The 19,280-nt window shown below is 42.7% G+C and overlaps 2 protein-coding genes across 5 annotated transcripts in view; both read right to left on the bottom strand.

Moving 5' to 3' along the window:
* Arl6ip1 (ADP ribosylation factor like GTPase 6 interacting protein 1) lies at nt 1-10,611 on the bottom strand. Its single transcript, XM_057779782.1, has 6 exons — nt 10,432-10,611; nt 7,649-7,782; nt 7,096-7,215; nt 2,896-3,013; nt 2,195-2,279; nt 1-1,525 (listed from the first exon to the last, which is right to left on the bottom strand). The coding sequence occupies exons 1-6, from the start codon at nt 10,465-10,467 to the stop codon at nt 1,407-1,409; spliced, it is 612 nt and encodes a 203-aa protein (XP_057635765.1). The 5' UTR covers nt 10,468-10,611; the 3' UTR covers nt 1-1,406.
* A 1,804-nt stretch (nt 10,612-12,415) lies between these two features.
* The window catches only part of Smg1 (SMG1 nonsense mediated mRNA decay associated PI3K related kinase), a 102,076-nt gene continuing 95,211 nt past the window's right edge, over nt 12,416-19,280 (bottom strand). For all 4 annotated transcript variants that reach the window (XM_057779857.1, XM_057779858.1, XM_057779859.1 and 1 more), the window contains 3 exons: nt 18,106-18,285; nt 17,916-18,022; nt 12,416-16,741 (listed from right to left, as the gene is read on the bottom strand). In XM_057779857.1, coding sequence (XP_057635840.1) covers nt 16,664-16,741; nt 17,916-18,022; nt 18,106-18,285 — 365 coding nt within the window. In that variant the 3' untranslated portion in view covers nt 12,416-16,663. The remainder of the gene's footprint in view (nt 16,742-17,915; nt 18,023-18,105; nt 18,286-19,280) is intronic.

Below are 19,280 nucleotides of genomic sequence, written 5' to 3'. Positions count from 1 at the left end.
GAGGTTCCAGATTTTTTTTAATTATCCCGCTTTTACACAAAACAAAGTAGAAGAAATGATTAAAACTGCCAAAGTAGTTATTTGGTAGAACATGTATTATTCACACACACAAAAAAAAAATTCCAGGTAGGAAGGCAGGCTTATTTACAAGAAAACATGTAAAATTAAGGTGGGTGTCATGAAACATTAAAAACAAACGAACAAACACATGCTACAACAGGTGCCACTGTTTACAGTGCTGGGGAGGTGAGAAAACAGAGGCAGATGCACAAGGTTCAGGCTTCACAGATCAGTGCAATGGATCCACAAACTATGACACAGCTAGTTCATGGGTTAAAGAGTTGCTCCCAAATGTGTCCTATTTTGGCCCTCAGAGGTTCAGTCCTGAAGATTTCAACTGCTCGAAAAGTCTATCTAAAAGCCTACCTATAAAGCTTAAGGAGTTACAAACACTACCCAGCACAAAGTCACCCATCAGCAGTCTGTCTCAGCTACAACCCTGCAAGGGGAAAGTCAAACACCAGTGTAGACACCGCTTCCAAGTGTAAACCTGGAGCCACTGAAATAACAGCCAGCATTATGGCGAGGGGCTGGGGGGCGGTGGGATTCCGGACTTATTTTTAAAGACTTTTTATCTGATCTTAAAAATTAATAGATGTTCTAGTTTTCTACTGAGAGAACAAAAGAGACTTTTATATCCCTCGCTAGCCTTGGAGTAAAGTCACAGACATTTTAAGTCAGCTGAAAATCCAGAACAAAGAGAGTGGTAAGATTTTCAAATACGATGTTCTGGAAGATTATTGTTCAAAAGCTGTTCATGGACTAACCTGAAGCAGCATGAAGGGAATGAGGTCGGTCTAAGTTGGCAGATTCCTCATCTGAACAAAGGGGCAATGCCTCCTAAATCTGCTACATTTCATACACTAGGGTGTGCAATTTTATCCTATTCCATGGGCATTCTCCCACTGTGGAAAATCAGGAATGAATCTTAAGTGGTCTCTTCATCGAAAGTGGTCACTTTACTCACAAAGACAAGACAGCTTGTTAAGCAGACTGTGGAAGCAGACAGTAGAACCAGCTTCCTGTAGCCACAGACCACTACCTTGAACACAGCTAAAGCGAACATCAACAGTTACCCAAAATCACAGTTCACTGGACAAAAGAGCAAAGTTCACCACCTTAGGATTTTAAAGGAAGTTGTCAAAAAAATAAAAATTCAGTAAAACGAGTTCTACTGATGGGAATGCACCCAGCTACACCTGGCTAAACACAGCACAAAGCTTGGCCTGTGTGAATCTATTAACAAGGGCAGAGGGAGGGGAGCAATGGGCCACTGTAACATTTTAGTATCCAGACAGCGCGGCACAACTGTTCCCAGGGGCAGGGCGCACTCCACTGAAGCTGCATTATTCATTTTTCTTTTCTTTTTGCTTGAGAAGCTTGTTTATCTCCCTTTTGGCCATTCCAATATACTTCAAGATGATTCCGTGTTGATTTAGTCCAGGAAGCAACAGCACAAAAGTCACTTGAAATAAAGAAATGAAGTTGAGGAAACAGAATTTAACTCACAGTTGAAAGCAAGTACACTCTGGCCCACAGGATCCCATGCCAGCACGCCTTCCCATGTCCTGTGCATTCGTGCCCAGCACTGCGCTTCCTATCCCACTACTCTTCACCTCCCACAGGGCGTTAATAAACCCCCTCAGAACAAGGGCCAGACTTCTTTAAGATCCTTATGATTTGCTTAAATCCAAGTGATTTGCTTAATGCTGACTATGAGATTCTCTGAGCCTGGAGTTATAGGCCATTGTGCGCCAGCATGAGTGCTGGAAACTGAACCAAACCAGTGCTTTTAACCATGGAGCCCTACCTTAAGTCCTGACTTGGATTAATCTCTTTGTTCTTGAGAAAGGATCTCATGTAGCTCAGGCTGGTTTTGAATGTGACATACAGCACATACCTGGGAATGACTTCAGACTTCTGCACCTTCATCTAGGTCCTACGTGTTGGATTAGTTTTGTCTAGTACTGGGTATCAAACCTAAGGGCTTGGCACACACAGGGCAAGGAGTCTTCAGTCGTCACTGTGCTACAGTTCCACAGGTCCTGGGAATACCCACTTCTCTACCTGCTGACTACACTACAGTTAGACTTCCCTGCTAAGATGCACACGTGACATTTCCTCAATGACTTACCAATCAGGTAGGTGAGAAGTAGGTTGTGAACTTGCTGTCCCACCCAAGCGACGGCAGCAAGAGAAATGATCATGGTCATGAAGTACTGTTAAAGAAAAGAACGAGAACTCGTCAGCTCTAAGCAGCAGATCACCAAGGGCAACTCTGCGGTTTGCTGCACCGCTCCACACTGTGCACAGTGAGTAAGCACGAAGGCTTTTCTCCCCACTCTACAGGACCAAAGCACCATGCTCCACTCCATACACACAGCCACTGTGGGCTTAGACAGCTTTCCTTTAGAAGATGGAAAAATAAGATCATTTTTATTACTTTTCTTTTATAGAATGTAGATACATTCCCTCTTGGCATTACTGTCTATACAGATTAATGCTTTGAAATATAAACTATGTTACCTTTTCAGTTCACAACTTTCCACCAACACTAAAGCTAAGAGACGAGAACATGTCTTTATGTATTGTCTTTTACTTCAGCATGAGAAAAAAAACTTCTCTCTACTAAAGTTATATGCAAAGATAAATGTTACCTTTCAATGGTTTAGTCTACCACATATAACACTTATGAATATATGTAGGCATTACAACAAAGGGTAGTAGGTATTGAATTTCATCCCTAAAAAGGCTGTCACTAGACTGAAATCACAGTAAACTCAGTATTTTGGTTCACAGTAAGTTAAAAAAAAGAAAAAAACAAAAACAAAATACCATTTTAGGCTTTTCTTCCTTCAGCGAAAAGAGGCGTTTCCACCAGCCCACAGCTCTGCGTCGTGTTTTTACGAGATTACTGCAGATTTCATGAAATCTTTGCTGTTGTTCGGTGGTCCTAGAAAAGAGAGTTTTCTAATTGTTATAAGTAAATGGTGATCGTACAGTTTATTTAGTTATTAATTTTCCTGAGAAAGAAATCTTGCTCTGGCTGCCCCTGAACTCATGATCCTCCTGCCTTAGCACTGTAAGGTGCTAAGATTATAGCTATATATGAGCCAATGACTGGAAGAGTTAAAACTCCTGATCATTCTGTGTCTGCTCCTAAGTGCTCAGAACACAGGTGGGGCCTCCACACATCTTCTCAGGAAAGGAAAAACAATGAGTCACTGCTGATTGCAACTTTTTAAAAATTATGTTACTTTTACTTTGTGTGTGTAAGAGTTTTGCCTACATATTTGTCTATGATGGAGGAGGGTCATCTGTCTATGTGTTACTTTCATTGGTTAATAAAGAAACTGCCTTGGCCCTTTGATAGGACAGAAAATTAGGCAGGCAGAGTAAACAACAAAATGCTGGGTAGAAGGCAGTGAGGCAGCCGCCATGGAGCCAGCCGCCAGGTCAGACATGCTGAATCTTTCCCGGTAAGCCACCACCTTGTGGTGCTACACACATTACTAGAAATGGGTTAACCAAGATGTGAGAATTAGCCAGTAAGAGGCTAGAGCTAATGGGCCAAGCAGTGTTTAAAAGAATACAATTTGTGTGTTGTTATTTCAGGGCATAAGCTAGCCAGACAGCCGAAAGCCGGGTGGCAGGAAAGCAGGCCTGCTCGCCTCCTCACTACATGCCTATACACATAGAAAAGTGCCTGGTGCCTATAGAGGCCAGATCTAGAGGGTGTTGGATCCCCTAGAACTAGAGTTATAGACAGTTGTGGGTACTGGGAATCGAACGCAGGTCCTCTAAAGGGGGACAAGTGTTCTTAACCTTTGAGACCTTTCCAGCCCCTATCTTAAGACAGTTTTCACAGAAAAGAACACCTTTTATACCACAATACAAATTTGGTTTTTCTATTTCCTTTTTTTTTTTTTTTTTTTTTTGGTTTTTTGAGACAGGGTTTCTCTGCGGCTTTGGAGCCTGTCCTGGAACTAACTCTGTAGACCAGGCTGGTCTTGAACTCACAGAGATCCGCCTGCCTCTGCCTCCCGAGTGCTGGGATTAAAGGCGTGCGCCACCATCGCCCGGCTCCATTTTTTTTTTTTAAAGAATGTGCCTATCTTTCTTTTTTTAATATTTATTTATTATGTATACAATATTGTGTCTACATGTATGCCAGAAGAGGGAACCAGATCTAATTACAGATGGTTGTGAGCCACCAAGTGGTTGCTGGGAATTTAACTCAGGATCTTTGGAAGTACAGGCAATGTTCTTAACTGCTGAGCCATCTCTTCAGTCCCCTTAGTTTATTTTTTAGCTCCAAGTGAATTTTGCATTGTGCCCATCAGTGCTCTAAGCAGCTGCATCAGAGTATCTGAGTAGAATAATTCCTATACCAGGTAAGCAAGATGCTCAGAAGATAAAGATGCTACTGTCATGCCTGGTGACCCAAGTTCAATCCCCAGCACCCACATGGAAGGAGAGAAACAAACTCTGGAAAGTTGCCCTCTGACTTCCACATGTGCACATGGGTAAGTGCATGTGGGTGGCAAACACACACACTTGAGCACATGCGCATGCACACACACAGAGACAAAAATGAAGAGCCCAATCCAAATTCCTTATAAACTCAGCTCCAGTGAGAGAAAATGCAAACACCAATCAGAACTGATAGGCCTCTAGAAGAAAGTCATGTTTCTCATTTCTAATCTGTCCCTCCGCTATTTTTGTGGCACTACAAAGGTCCAGTACTAAAAAGGATCAATGCTAAGAACCATACTGCCCTCTCCTCCTGTAGTGCTAGCCGGTAAAATGCAGGAACAGTCGGAGAATTTCACAGAATATCCAAGCTGCTCATGGTCAAGGCTACACTGTGGTTATAACATTCCTTCTTTCCCACATCATCCATAATCAAAACATAAACCTCACCACATGAATGCTATTTTTTTATGATTTATTTTTATTTTATGTGCATTGGTGTTTTGTCCGCATGTATGTCTATGTGTGTTAGATCTTGGAATTATAGGCAGTTGTGAGCTGCCATGTGGGTGCTGGGAATCAAACCTGGATCTTCTAAAAGAGCAGTCAGTGTTCTAAACCACTGAGCCATTTCTCCAACCCCCATGGATGCTATTCCTACCAAATTACTGTTTATCTCTCTGAAGACTTTCCTCCAGAATTATGAGTTAGTGAACTGCTGTCTGGTCTAATGTCAAGGCCATAAACTTCCCCAAACATAACAGCATTAAATACTTCACGGTGAGGGAAAAGCAATTTGAATAACAAATCCTAACACTGACCCATTATTTTTTAAAGAAACATGCTTACTTAAACCATATTTTAAGCTAACTCCCCAAATTATGTGAGCTTGTTCTTACAGATTTAGAAGGTACATAACAAAGGCTCTCATCTTTACAGATTATATAACTTGCTGTCATTTGGAAACACAAAAAAAAAAAAAAAAATTAAGGGCACAGGCAGAACACCAATCAATTGAAAATAACTAACAGAGAAAAATCTATTCTGATATCTGGTTCTTTTCATTATGTATGGTTTTTCCTTCCTCCAGCAAAGAACAGAACTCAGGGTACCATGTGTTCTGGAAAAGCACTCTTAATACTGAGCTCTGAGATATCCAACATTCCACTGGAATTTCAAATAGTTACTGTAATCCTTAACCGCTTAACTATAATCTTAGGAAGTCCTGGTTAAGCATTCAAATAACGGTAAAAATGAGAGCAACAGCTCATGTGTAGCCAACAGTAGAATCTCTTCTTACCTACTCACAATGGACTTGGTCAACTACCCCTGCACTGCCTCAATGCACTAGCTCTCTCAGCCTTCAACACAACATCCCTCTCGGTTTGTTTTGGGGAATGTAAGGGAACACTGGTTGTGGCTGTGACAGGATCTCTCAGTGTAGCCAAGACAGGTCCATAGCTTGTTATGTGTATAGCCCACTCTGGGCTCATTATCACAATGTCTGTCATCCAGAGTACTGAGATTAGCGGTGTGCGCCAACCCACACAGCTTAAAGGTCTAATAATGTCTAACAATTAGAGGCTTTTCTGTGTTGGAGGAAAGCTTGTGAGCAGACAGTGTAACAAGAGAACCAGTCACTGACCTTGACAAGCAGTTGTCCTCCTGTGTACAAATGAGGACTCACACTCAAAGAGACACATTTAAACAAACTTGAGTTCAAGGTCCATTGAAGAAGCTGGCTTTGCTGGCAAAGGAACATGCTGCAGAGACTGGTGACTGGAGTTCCGTCCCCAAGGTCCATATGCAGTAGGAGAGAACAAACTGGGAAGCTGCGCTCTGAGCTACACATGCATGTTAGCACATGTACCCATCCCCAAATAAGTAAATGTAATTTAAAAAAAGTTCTGCAATTCTTATTTAAAACAGCACCTTTAAAAGATACCCTCGTTTGCTGGACAGTGGTGGCGCACACCTTTAATCTCAGTGCTCGAGAGGTAGAGGCAAGCAGATCTCTGAGTTTGAGACCAGTCTGGTCTACAGAACTAGTTCCAGAACAGGCAGGGCTACACAAAGAAACGCTGTCTCCAAAAACCAAAACCAAACAAACAAAAACATATTAACAGGAACAATAATAAAAATAACAACACTTTCTTTAAGGGGATAGTGGTAGTGCACACCTTTAATTCCAGTACTCAGAAGACAGAAGCAGGTAGATCTCTGAGTTCAAGGCCAGCCTGGTCTACAGAATGAGTTCCAGGACAGCAGTGCTACACAGAAAAACCCTGTCTTGAAAAACCATAAAGAGAAAAAACCAACCCAAAAAGAAAAAACCTCACTCTAAGTGTAGAAGTAAAATTGAATAAACATCAACAGATAACAAAGAAAGCAAGTTTTTGACCAAAGTGACATACAAGGACAATAGTACTGAAAATTCACTCATTTGAATTCAGCTAAGAAACTCTTCACATAAGAGCAAGGACTAACTCCCAGCCGGTGTCTGATGGTTATAAAAAAAGTCTTCATTTAATCACAGTACACTAATCATACATAGCCACCTACCATTTATTAGAGCCAAAAATCCTTGGTGCTAGAATGGGAACAAGGTAGTCAGCCAGGCACAAAAACATAACAAAGCAGGAAACACCAGACAGCACAGATGGATCGAGATAATAGATAATCCTGTTAAAAACAAAGAAAATTAACCAGTTAGAAAACTAGTAGTCATTGTCCTAACCAAAGGTATTTTCTCCCTAGTCCACAGCTTCTCAAAGAGGGGGCTATTTCCTTTCTAATTTCCTCACAAGTGGATTTCAGGAGGCATGCATGTCGTCACAGTTATAGCAGTTAATGTCACCAGCAACCGTCAAAACTCAGGAGTCCTCAATATTTATTAGGAACGAATACAAAGGAAGGGTGTTGAAACACAGAAGATTGAATGCACAGGATTTGCTCAACTGTATCAAATTACAACTTTACAAAAGGACTACAAATTCTAGAAACTGGGTAAGCTGTTTGCAAAAAAGGCGTTCCTTTTGGATTATGTATTACAAAAGCGTCTCTAAGCATAGGTTAGGAGCCATCTGAGCACTTAGCAATAGCAGCCCTCACTTACAGGAACAGCAGGGAAACCACGCCCGCGATGGCAGGTGGAAACCAGGCTCTTTCCCAGCGAAGGACTCTGTCAGCCATCAGCATCACTTCTCCCCATCCTTGCAGCTGCTCTTCCAGACCTGCTGTCTCCACAGCCTACATGCGGTCAACAGTGCAGAGTTACTTTACCAATCTCAGCACTTAGGCTGCTAAAAGAACAAAAGCCTTCCAAGGCATCAGCCCGCTATCTTAAACAAGCCAAGTCATGAAAAACTGCAATTCTGGCAACAAACAAGAAAATCGTCAGGTGGCAGTGGCACACACCTTTAATCTCAGCAGGCAGATCTCTTGTGAGTTCAAGGCCAGCCTGGTCTACAGAGCAAGTTCCAGGAAAGCTCCAGACTACACAAAGAAACCCTGTCTTGAAGAAAAAAAAAAAAAAAAAAAAAAGAAAATCTGTGGGTGGGAGAAGTCCAACCTTTAATGGTCACTTTAGCACTGGGCTGTGTCTATGAAGTAACATAATACTCCCAAGGCTTCACAATGTGGGGATAAACATTTCAATATTAATGAAAGTGAGCTTACTATGGTTAACTAATATTCCCAATTCACCCACAGTGTCACGCGGCAGTGCTCAGAACACTACTAAATTGGATCCTCTATCGTTCGCTCATTTCAGGTGGCTGGCACTGTCTGTTGATTGGTCATTTTATTGATTTAGGCCTTTCTAAATCCATCAAGAAAACAGTCAGTCCGGACAATTTCTAAAATAGCTCTTTGTATGCTGGAATTACTCCAATGTTGGCATGGCAGTCACTGTGGAATTAAAGAAAACTCCTCCACTCAGTTATGTGAGGCACTTAAAGTCCTCCACAATGGTTCCTCATCGCTGATGGTGGAATCATGGCTAGGTTTCAAATTTCTCTGCATATTTGACAGCTAGTCAAAAGCACACCTTTAGGGTGAGTTATTGTGACCTAAACCCTTCAAGGATTTTGATAAAGAAGGAAATTAGAACAAGAAGTTGCTCAGTCTGTGTAGGGCCCTAGATTCAACCCCCAGGAACACACACAGCCCAAGTGACAATATAAACTTTTCACAAAGGAATATGAAAATGATAGAGCACAATGTGGACTTGGACTAATTTTTGTTAATATAAAATCTGTGTCATAAGTACTTCTGACTATATTACATGCTTAATACTGATAGCAACCCAAACTAGAAATTCTTCTTCTTTTTTTTTTTTTGTTTTGTTTTGTTTTGTTTTTCGAGACAGGGTTTCTCTGTGGTTTTGGAGCCTGTCCTGGAACTAGCTCTTGTAGACCAGGCTGGTCTCGAACTCACAGAGATCCGCCTGCCTCTGCCTCCCGAGTGCTGGGATTAAAGGCGTGCGCCACCACCGCCCGGCCCAAACTAGAAATTCTAAACATTTCACATGCTATACTTCAATTCATGCGCCTCAAAACTGGAAGATATTTTTACAACCTCTATTTAGGATGAGGAAACTGAGACAAAAAGGTAAAGATAACATATCTAAATCCAGGAAATATAAGATTAATGGCCTTGCTCTCCTTAAAGTGATATTGCTTTGTTGGAAACAGTTGTTCGTAATCAGGCCCTCTCCCGTGGCAATTTCCTTTAGTATCAATTAATCCTCTTACTGGATTGTTTGCTGGTGTGTGTGTTATGTAGGGGGAATTTTTGAGTTCAGGGCAAGCATCTCTATTGGATTGTTTGTTGGTGTGTGTGTGCGTAGGGGAAATTTAAGGGGACAGGAAAAAGCGTCTCTAAACAGCAATGCAAAGTGAAAATCCCAACCAATCCTCTACTGTCCTGTAGACACTTTTAGCTTGTTGGCATTTAGGCTCTTAGACATGCAAAAGCAGAAGTTACAAGCTGGTAGTTGCTCTTTTCATTTCTGATATGTTCCGTCTTTCTCTGGCGAATGACAACAGAGAAAACAAAAGGATCTCTCATTTTTGCCTAGGTGATGCAGTTATATTTGTAAAACTAGCAGGACCTGGTGATGCACAGCTGTGGTCCCAGCACTTGAGAGGGGAAACGGGAATAACAAATGCAAGGCAAAACTCAATACATAGGTCAGGGCCAGCTTGGCTACATGAAACCTTGGTCTCAAAAAAAAAAAAAAAAAAAAAAAAAAAAAAACCACCAAAAATCTGTAACGAAGTAAATGTGCCTCCTCTAATACCACCTCGTACAGCTCCTTCAGATCCGTGCTCATCATTCCTAAGTTGAGATCCGTGCTATCATTCTAAAGTGAGTCCCCTCGCCAGTTCCCAGATAAGTGCCAGGACCTCCCACTGTCCTTTCCGCTGAACCCACTTTCGGCTTCCTGCGGTGAACTCGCAGCGAGCTACAACAAATTCTGTGTCAGCGATAACTAACTCTGTAGCAGCCCTTTGACCCTCCACCCTCGCTAAGTTTTGGGCGGAAAAGAAGTCCTCATACAAACAATCTACCGAACATGAGATTAAAACCCAAGAGGGCGGAACAACAGGTAGGTCTCCGGCCTGAGCCCCGAGCGTTAGACAAGGCCCCTGGCGGCCGAGTGCCCTAACCTGCCACCCAGGTTCCTTCTGGTCACGGCCCCATTCTCACACTTCCTCACTTGCGGTCCTTGCCTCATCGTGCACGGTCCAGGAAGGACGTTGGGGATCGGCAGTAAAGACCGCCACAGTAGAGATAGCCAGGGAGCCGCAGGATCAGGCCTGGCAGCTCCCTGGAGGCACCGAGGCCAAGAGGCCTAACCGGAAGCGCCGGGACAAGCCAACGACTGCGACTCACCAGCATGTTGCTGCTGCGGTTATCCCCTTCCGCCATCGTTCTGGACGCGCGGTCTCAACGACCAGAAGACACTCAGCGCCGACACCCGCAAGGCGACCGAAGCGCGAGGGAACGCCCCGCAGCCTGCTTATATAGGCCGGCTGCCTTTCCCCGACAGCCCTCGCGAAACTCGCTCCTCATTGGGCAGAAGGCACTCCGGCTTCTGGGCGGCCAGGCCAACCGGCAGCCAGCGCATGACTTGAAATCCAGGTCAAAGGAGAGAGAAGCTGCGCGGAGCCGAAAGACTCCGACCAATCAGAGCTCAGGGGTGTGGCCCGCTGGGGGCGGAACGGAAGGAAGCGGTTCAACCGCCCTCTCTAGGCGCTCGTCCTGCTGCTAGATCAAGGCCGCTGAGGCTCCTACTGCTTGACGGAGGGAGTGGAGGCTGCGCCGTGCCCTGCGTCGGAGGCTGCAAGGGCGGAGGACCTTTAGGTTCCGGTGGCCCCTGCTAAGATTTATGACTGGAAGGCTGGCGGCCCCCATGTGAGAACTGCTGCTGCCATCTCGCCAGCAGTAGCAGGCCCTATGAGAACACGGAAGATGCACCAACGCTTAAAGACCTTCTTTTGCAGTCAGTTTTTTGGGGAAATAATAGTTGTGGCGCACTTCAGGTAGCTAGGCGAGCGCTTAAGATGGAGAGATGTATAGGTGGATGAGTAATTCAGATGGAGCACTTCACATTGATAACGGGCTAATGTGTGTGGGAGGAAGCTATGTAAAATACTGACCTCAAATATTTTACATTTAGGTTATTTTTTAAAAACATTTCGTTCTTTAATTACCAGGTTCTTCAATTCCTGGGAAGTTTTGTAAAGAACTTGAAATAAGCCCGGCCCTACCTGGAGCATGATGGTTCTATAAAAGGGGCATACAATTTGTCACAGATCTTGTGGAAAGTACTTGGATAAGGTACTAACTAGCACAACATAGTTATGGCTAAGAAGCTCGGGTGAAGTGCTGCTTCGAGGAATTGGGGGTGAGGGGGCGGGTGATATGACTAGGTCGATACAGAAACCTTAATTGGAGAAAACTTGGAGCCTAGAGAATTCCCTCCACCTCAGTATTGAATAGGAACAAAAGGACCCGAACAGCTGCTCCACAGGCTAAGCAGTGAGGGGCCCATAAGAGAGGCCGGAGTACAAACGGGCTTTAAAACCCACCATTTCTACCCTGGGAACTTGGCTGTTGCTTCAGAAAGCTTCAGAGTTTGGTCGTTGTTTCCAAACGCTGCAAGGCCAGCTGCTGAGGCTGAGGTAGCTGAAGTCCAACAGCAGTTTCTCCAGAGCGCTTTGTGTGCTGTTCCCAGCCCTGATCCAATCTCTTTTTTGCACAAGAGATTTCTGTACCAGATAATGAAGCCCTTACCGCAAATCTTCCTCAGAACTCTGGCACAAGAGAACTTGCCACATACTCTCTTCCTTCAGAGCTTTCACTCCCAATAATGGTTGCCAAAACTAAGCTACATACATTGCCTTTTGTCTTTCAAGACACGGTTTCTTTGTAGCCCCAGCTATCCTGGAACTTGCTCTGTAAGACCGGGCTAGCCTCAAACTCAAGGGATCCACTACCTTCGCCTCCCCTAGGTTAAAGGCATTATTTTTTCCCCCTCCAAGACATGGTTTCTTCTCTGTGTAGCCCTAGCTGTCTAGGAATTCACTCTGTAGACCAGGCTGGCCTCGAACTCAGAGATCCACGGGCGCTGCCTCCAGATTGCTGGAATTAAAGCCATGCGCCACCCCGCCACCCCCCCACACACACACACCCGCAAGGCACGGATTATCTAAAAACTTTCCTAATGAAATAAAATTTTCTCTGTTCAAAAGCAAGTAAAGTATTTTTAGAATTAAACATTTTTTAATTTTGAGAGAGAACAGAAAAAAACTGTACCAAAACAAACTTTCTGGGATCCACTTCAATAAATTCAGAACTTAACTACTGTATCTTTTAAGACTTGAACCTTTATTTTTTGAAAAACAGGTATTTCATACAATCTTTACCATGTTAATGCAAAGTAGGCATGTGTTTTTTATTTTCCAAAAGATGCATCATGGACATTTTCAGGAAGCTGGTGTGATTTATTCAACTTTTAAATCTTAAATACAAGCACGAAATTATATCCATCAGGAGGCATTACAACTTAAAAAAAAAAAAAAAAAAGAAAGAAAGAAAAGAAAAAAGAAAACACTATTTTGTACAATGTTACCAGGACACGGAAGATTCAGCTCAACTCAACTTGCAATAAGGGTATTTATAAACAACAAAAAAACCAAACATGAAATGTGATGTTGCTGCCACCAAGGGACTTGTAAAACTAGAAAAATTAGCAACACAGTAATCTGAAATAGGAGCCGAATCAAACATGAGGAAAAGGGAAAACAAGCACTGTTAATCGGCCTGTTTGGGGAGGGATCTGTTTCAGAACAATATCCAGTTCTTTACCTTCTTCAAATACTCAGCTGATTTTGAACTTTTAACATTAGCACTAGAATTTCTCAGTGCCCCCATTTCTCAAGGGTTCTCTACATGGTTGCCCTTTTTAACCCAAGCTCAATCTGTTCTTTTTAAATAATAATGTTATCCAGGCCCAAAAGCAGGCAAAGTACAGTGAACTGCCTTCTCTTGAATCTTAGCAGAGCGATGTGATTCTAATACCTCTTAAAAGAAATCTTCCTATCCTACCCAGCTCATTGAAGATGAAGACTTCAGTGACTAGTGCTTTTTGCCTCCTTGATTTGTGGGGGAGGGTTCTAAATTACTGGCATTTTATAAATTTAACGAGATATAAAACAATGTTTTCATACTCATCTGAACACGTGAAAAAATGCTTCAGTATGCTAGTTGTAAGGGCGAGGATGTATGTAGCTCAGGAAGAGCGCTTGCCTAGCATGTGCAAGGTTCCATCCCTGCACTGCAGGTAATCCAGCTAACAGCAGCACAGCACTGACACCTGCTGTATGAACAGGAGTCACAGGCTAGTTATAGGTGTATTCATTACTAAGAAAAGAATTGGGAGAAAAGAAGAACCAGCTCCTTTGAATTTAGTACTGCACAAGTAAGCCCCCGAGTATCTACAAAAAGGTGGAGGGAAATAGGCCAGGAAGACTCTGATTTAAAGTACTGCCTATAATACCCCAGATTAAAAAGGACCTAAGACTGAACATCAACTTTAATATTTGGCTGTACTTGCATTGCCCTGCTTGGCATTTTATTAAATGGCTCTTTCCTTAAATTTCACACATCGGAACAACCACAATTAAACAAAAAACAATGCAGATAACACCAAACACTGAACTATTAATAGAAAACTATTAACTAAGCTTAGGTAACAGAGGCAAGTGTTAAGGGCAAAGTGAAGGGATTTTTTTCTTTGTATTACAAACTCTCACCCTGAACTTGGAATTTGAACGCTGAATCAGTGATCTAAGAAAGTAGATCAAGACTTATCACTTTCACACAGAAATCTCATACCTATTAAAAAAAAAAAAACCCTCACCACCACCATCAAAAAGTATCTAGCCATCTGTGTGATCAGCTCCATGACCAGAAACAGAAACTAAAAGACACTTTGGTAAAGGAAGAAACAGTTTCGTAAGTACTAAGTTAGGCCTCCACAGTTTGGTAGCGAAATCAACTAAAACCAGACTAGCTAATTAAAGACAAAATACATTTCAAGGGTACTCTGAATTAGAAGAGGTTGTTCGGTACCCCCTGAATCTTAAAAGGATGGGGAGAAGGAAGATAGGCAATAGGGAGTAGAAGGGTAAGGAGTAAGGAGAAAAAGGTTGGGGAGAAAGAGAACCCTGGTTTTCCACAGGTATTTTGTCATCAAAAGACATGTGACTTCAAAACTACAGCACTCTACATGATTTAAGATATTCCCCCAATGGCCCTATTTTCTCCACTTGAGACTTCTTACAAAAGTTCAACCTGGCAAGGCTATCTGCGCAGGAAGCCAAACCATACAGATGAGGGTTCTGTCCAGAGCACAGTGAGCAGCAAGCTTTGAAGTCCTTGGTTGCTCTTATCTGTCCTATAACCAAGAACTACTCTTCTCTCAGGATCAGTTTAAAATAGAAAGGTCGGATAATCCATCAGAGGCACATTTTTTTGGTTGTTTTTTTAAGCTGTCATATTTTTGCTTGGATTAAGTTGCCAGGTACTTCTGATGCCCAAAATCATGAGAAATAAAATCCACCTACTACCAAAGTGGAAGACATTTCTGACCACAAACTACAGGGTATGTGAGTATGAACTGGTTTTATCATTATGATAAAAGCTCTTCCTGGCATGAAGCATCACTGAAAATGACAAGTCTTGAGAGAACAAAAGTTACTAAAGTACCGTTGCTCTCAATGCCTCTAGGGAAGAAAGCAGCATGTAAAATACAGTATGGCATCAATATTCCAGCTAGGCTGTTTTGTGAAAATAAGGCTCAAAATCAACAAAATCAAATGCAATGTGCTAAGTTCCTTGTCATTGGACACATGGAAATTCAAAACATCTTCCAATACTCATAATTAAGAAAGTGCTGACACTGGCATCCATCTTGTGAGGATTAAACTCGTAGCAAGCAGAGAAGAGCCCAGAGCCACATGGAGTGTTTCCATAGGCCCTTTCAGGCTTGTGCACAGAGGCTGGCAAATTAAGTGACCACTGCACTAGTTGCTAAAATGCTGGAAAAACAGACTCAAAATACTGTGTGTTGTTCTGTGTTGATATGTGATTTTTAGCTCTATTATGGTCTCGACTTCTATCAAGGATCAGCAGTGAGTACTGAACATGCTAAACTGAAAGATGTCTTGATCATGACTCACTACACTAGCTACTTAACAGTAAGCTATAAACAAATGATACTGAAAAGTAAACAGAACCCTCACAGACCACCAGCTGAACTAAGAGATACTGGTGGGTATCACTTCTCATGCTCCCAAATGCCAGGTAAACTAAAGCACTTTTAATTTACATCTTAAACGTAAAATTAAAAAATTACACTTTGTAAATTAAAAGTATCAAATGAGAAAACTGAATTAAAAAACATTTCACTCTACCTCCACCAGAACATCACTTTATTGTGAACCTGTCATCAACAATGCAAACTCCAATAGGTTCTCTATCCTGGTTGTTTAAAAGGTAAAAGATTACATCAGATCAGCTACTTTCTATGAAAGAAACTACAGCAATCACAGAAGAGGGAAAATTTGAATGACCTCCAAAAAATGCACACTGTAAGCAGAGGGGAGTGCACATGAAATCAGTGTCTGTTAGACTCATTACATTTGGATGCACAGTGACAATTCTGGAAACTGTACATGATAAGAGTCACAGATATGCCTGAAATAACCAGAGTTACATCTTGTATGTGATGATCGGACCTTTAAACAATCCTTGAATTTTCCATGTTTTCATTGTATTTGGAGAAGCTCCTGTTTTGGTCTCCAAATGTAGTAACGAAAGTTTATGAAGTGTAAGGATTGAAATAAAAGTGAGTCTGACAGCTGGCTAATCTACCAGAGTGGGTCAATGAGGAGCTGGGGAACAGGGAAACTGATGGGGAGGAGTGGGATCCATGGGTGCTTTTCCCTTCATTTCAGAAGTCAGTTCTTTCAATGTAGTGTCTGTTACATTGCTCTCTCTTTTTTTTTTTTTTCAGTCCATTTCTGAAATTCATGACAGCATAGCCTTTTGGTACTTACTGGTCAACCCAACCAGTACTGTTGCCAAGCAACAAGTATTTCTCGAGAATCTGAATGCATCAACTCTTCCGTGGCTGTGAGTTCTTCGCGGCTCCCCGTTTTCTCTTGTTTCTGAGCGGGGTTTGTTTTCCTGGATTGTACACACAGGGTCAGGTGGAATGGAGTTCCAAGTCACTCTGTGCTCCGCAGCATCCCGATTTCTTTCTCAGCTAACCTCCTGACACGTTTGCAGCTGTTCTGTGGCAGAAAGACAATCTCCGTGTGCAGGCAGTGAGCTTGCTTTCTTCACCTTTGACCCTGGCCATGGTGTTGGGCGTATCCCTGAGTGCAGCTGTCCTGCAGGATTCACTTCCTAGTACACCGAGATTTCCTAGGTTTCCTCAGAGTAAGCCCCCAGTTGCATCACCACCGACTGTGATGTGGCTTTGGATGCCTGAGGCTGAGTTGATTCTGGTGGATGTCTGACCTCGCTTAACCAGACTCATCTACTGTGTTGCCATTCACACCCAGGCTGTCCAACCTTCATACAGCTGAGCCAAGTTATCTAGATTAGTTGCTTCCTTAATGACATAGTCAACCTGTGAACATAGGTAGGAGAGAAGTGAAAACCACTGTGAACTTGCAAGGTCAGTTTATATTCAAATTGTGTAATTTGTCTCCAAGTAAGCGCTAGTCAACCCAATCACTCAAAGGAAGAATTGGCTGAAATATGGTACAAAGGTGATGTTCTCCATGACCACAGAGGATCCATAGGCTGAATGTCTTAGAAAAGTCAGAAGCCTTAGAGAAGCATAGCGCTCATAAGCAGCCTACCCATCCCCCACCATTATTTGTTCTCAGGGTTTTAGCATGAAATGTTAGGTGTAGAACAAAACAATGACAAAAGTGAGTGCAAGAAATAGTCTAGGTAAGAGTATGACTAGCTACATTTTCCTGTAACTTTGAACAGCTCAGTGGTAAAGTACCTGCCTAGTGCCTGTAAGGATCTATGTTCAATTCCCAGCACCTAGGAGTGGGAGGATGCCATAGACACACACAACTAATAATAGGGAAAAAATATGGACAAGAACACACATTCGTGTGACATATTCGTGGGATTAAAGAGTCTACACCTCCAAAAACTGTCATCCTCCTCTATCTGAAACTTTCAGAATCTTTAAAGTAAGAATTAACTTGAGTTTGGTGGATGATTAGAGCAGTCATACACCTTAAATTTCTTTTTTTTTTGGGGGGGGGGGAGCGGGTTCTCTGTGGCTTTGGAGTCTGTCCTGAATCTAGTTCTTGTAGACCAGGCTGGCCTTGACCTCAGAGATATGCCTGCCTCTGCCTCCCGAGTGCTCAGATTAAAGGTGTGCACCACCACTGTCTGGCACACCTTAAATTTCTATGGAAGAAGTTGCCTGAAAGTAAAGTCCTAAGTAGTAAAGAGTCAAGTCATGAGCATTTGACAACTCGAGAACAATGTTACTAATAACCTTCTGACTCCTGAATTAGGGGCTGATTCCTCTTTTTGTTACAGAAAAACAAGAGAAAGGGTCGGAGGGCAACTTGAGTGAATTGGCTTTCTTTATTCCACCATGTGAAACCAAGGATTGAAGTTAGGTTATCAAGCTTTTGTGGCAAGTACCCTTACCCACTGAGCCGTTCTGCTAGCCCGAGGGCCTTATTTCTTGATTAAATAAGGAAATGGGTAAATGAGATTCTTGAACCTACCAGCAGCATTATAACAGTTTAAGCTTAAAAAATAGTCACCTGCTCAGCAACTGACATCCTCCTGTTTGGATCAACATCTCGACCCTCTAGCTTGGCTTTCACTCTCTTCCACACACTCACTGCATAGGAGTTTCTCTCTTGTACAGCTATAAAGCAAAAACACATATTAGTCAAGCCAATCTTTATTTAATATAGAATTATATAAGGCATCCATATTCTAGCTGATTACCTTTCCCTGTTTTAGGATCTCTGACAGCCTTTTTGGGACTACAAGCAATGCTCTTGCCAGTTCCTGGGATGGTGCTTGGTGGAGTATCTGCTGATGTAGCCAGATTTTTCTGAATCAGTTTTTTAGCATTCTGAGACATGACATCAGGCTGAGTCTTCTGGCCAGTGTTACTCCGGACAGCTACAGAGAAAGAATTGGTGGCTCAATTTGCATGCAAACAGAAACAGGGGTGGGGGTGGCAGCAGCACACAAACAAGGAGATGGCCATGGCTGATAGCAAGTACTCCACAGTACTCAACCTTGAAAAGTTTATGATGGTAAAAGTCCTTATCCCTTGACATAACAATTATGTTCTTAAAAATACAATTTCTCAACAGTGGGATTCTCAATAGATGAATCTGTACAACATAACGATCTTAGCCGGGCGGTGGTGGCGCACGCCTTTAATCCCAGCACTCGGGAGGCAGAGGCAGGCGGATCTCTGTGAGTTCGAGACCAGCCTGGTCTACAAGAGCTAGTTCCAGGACAGGCTCCAAAGCCACAGAGAAACCCTGTCTCGAAAAACCAAAAAAAAAAAAAAAAACATAACGATCTTCACTACGCAATGATAAACAGTGGCAGTCAATACTTCGAGCAATTAGGGCATTAAGAGCCAGAGTGCAATTGTAATTCCAGTGCAAGGAAGGCAGAGACAGTGGATCTCTAGGGCTCATTGGTCAGCCAATCTGTGAACCCAGGTAAGGTGCAGTGAGAGACCTTGCCTCAAAAAACAAGGTACAGGGCTGGAGAGATGGCTCACCAATTAAAAACACTGGCTAATTTTCCAGAGGTCCTAGGCTCAAATCCCAGCACCCACATGGCATCTCATAAATGTCTGTAACTATCTAGTTCCAGAGGATCCAAGGCCCTCTTCCTGCCTTCCTTGGCAATGTAGGCAGACAAACACTAAAAATTAAAACCTTTTAAAAAAAAGTCGGGCAGTGGTAGAGAACACCTTTAATCCCAGCACTCGGGAGGCAGAGGCAGGCAGATCTCAAGGACTTCAAGGCTAGTCTGGTCTACAAGATTTAGTTCCAAGATGCATAGGGCTGTTACACAGAGAAACCATGTCTCAAAAAAACACTCTCCCCTCCCAAAAAAGAAAAAAGAAAACCACACCCACCCACCCATGTGCA

Source organism: Chionomys nivalis, chromosome 8 (genome assembly GCF_950005125.1).
Source record: "Chionomys nivalis chromosome 8, mChiNiv1.1, whole genome shotgun sequence".
Classification (NCBI taxonomy): domain Eukaryota; kingdom Metazoa; phylum Chordata; class Mammalia; order Rodentia; family Cricetidae; genus Chionomys; species Chionomys nivalis.
Note: the sequence above shows the minus strand (reverse complement) of the source record. Positions and strands in the feature narration are given on the sequence as shown.

Coding starts and splice junctions, on each gene's coding strand:
- Arl6ip1 (XM_057779782.1), bottom strand. CDS start 10,467: ATGGCGGAAGGGGATAACCGCAGCAGCAACATGCTG. Junction 7,783..10,431: donor ACCGCAGCAGCAACATGCTG/GTGAGTCGCAGT, acceptor GACCGCATGTAG/GCTGTGGAGACAGCAGGTCT. Junction 7,216..7,648: donor GTGGTTTCCCTGCTGTTCCT/GTAAGTGAGGGC, acceptor TGTTTTTAACAG/GATTATCTATTATCTCGATC.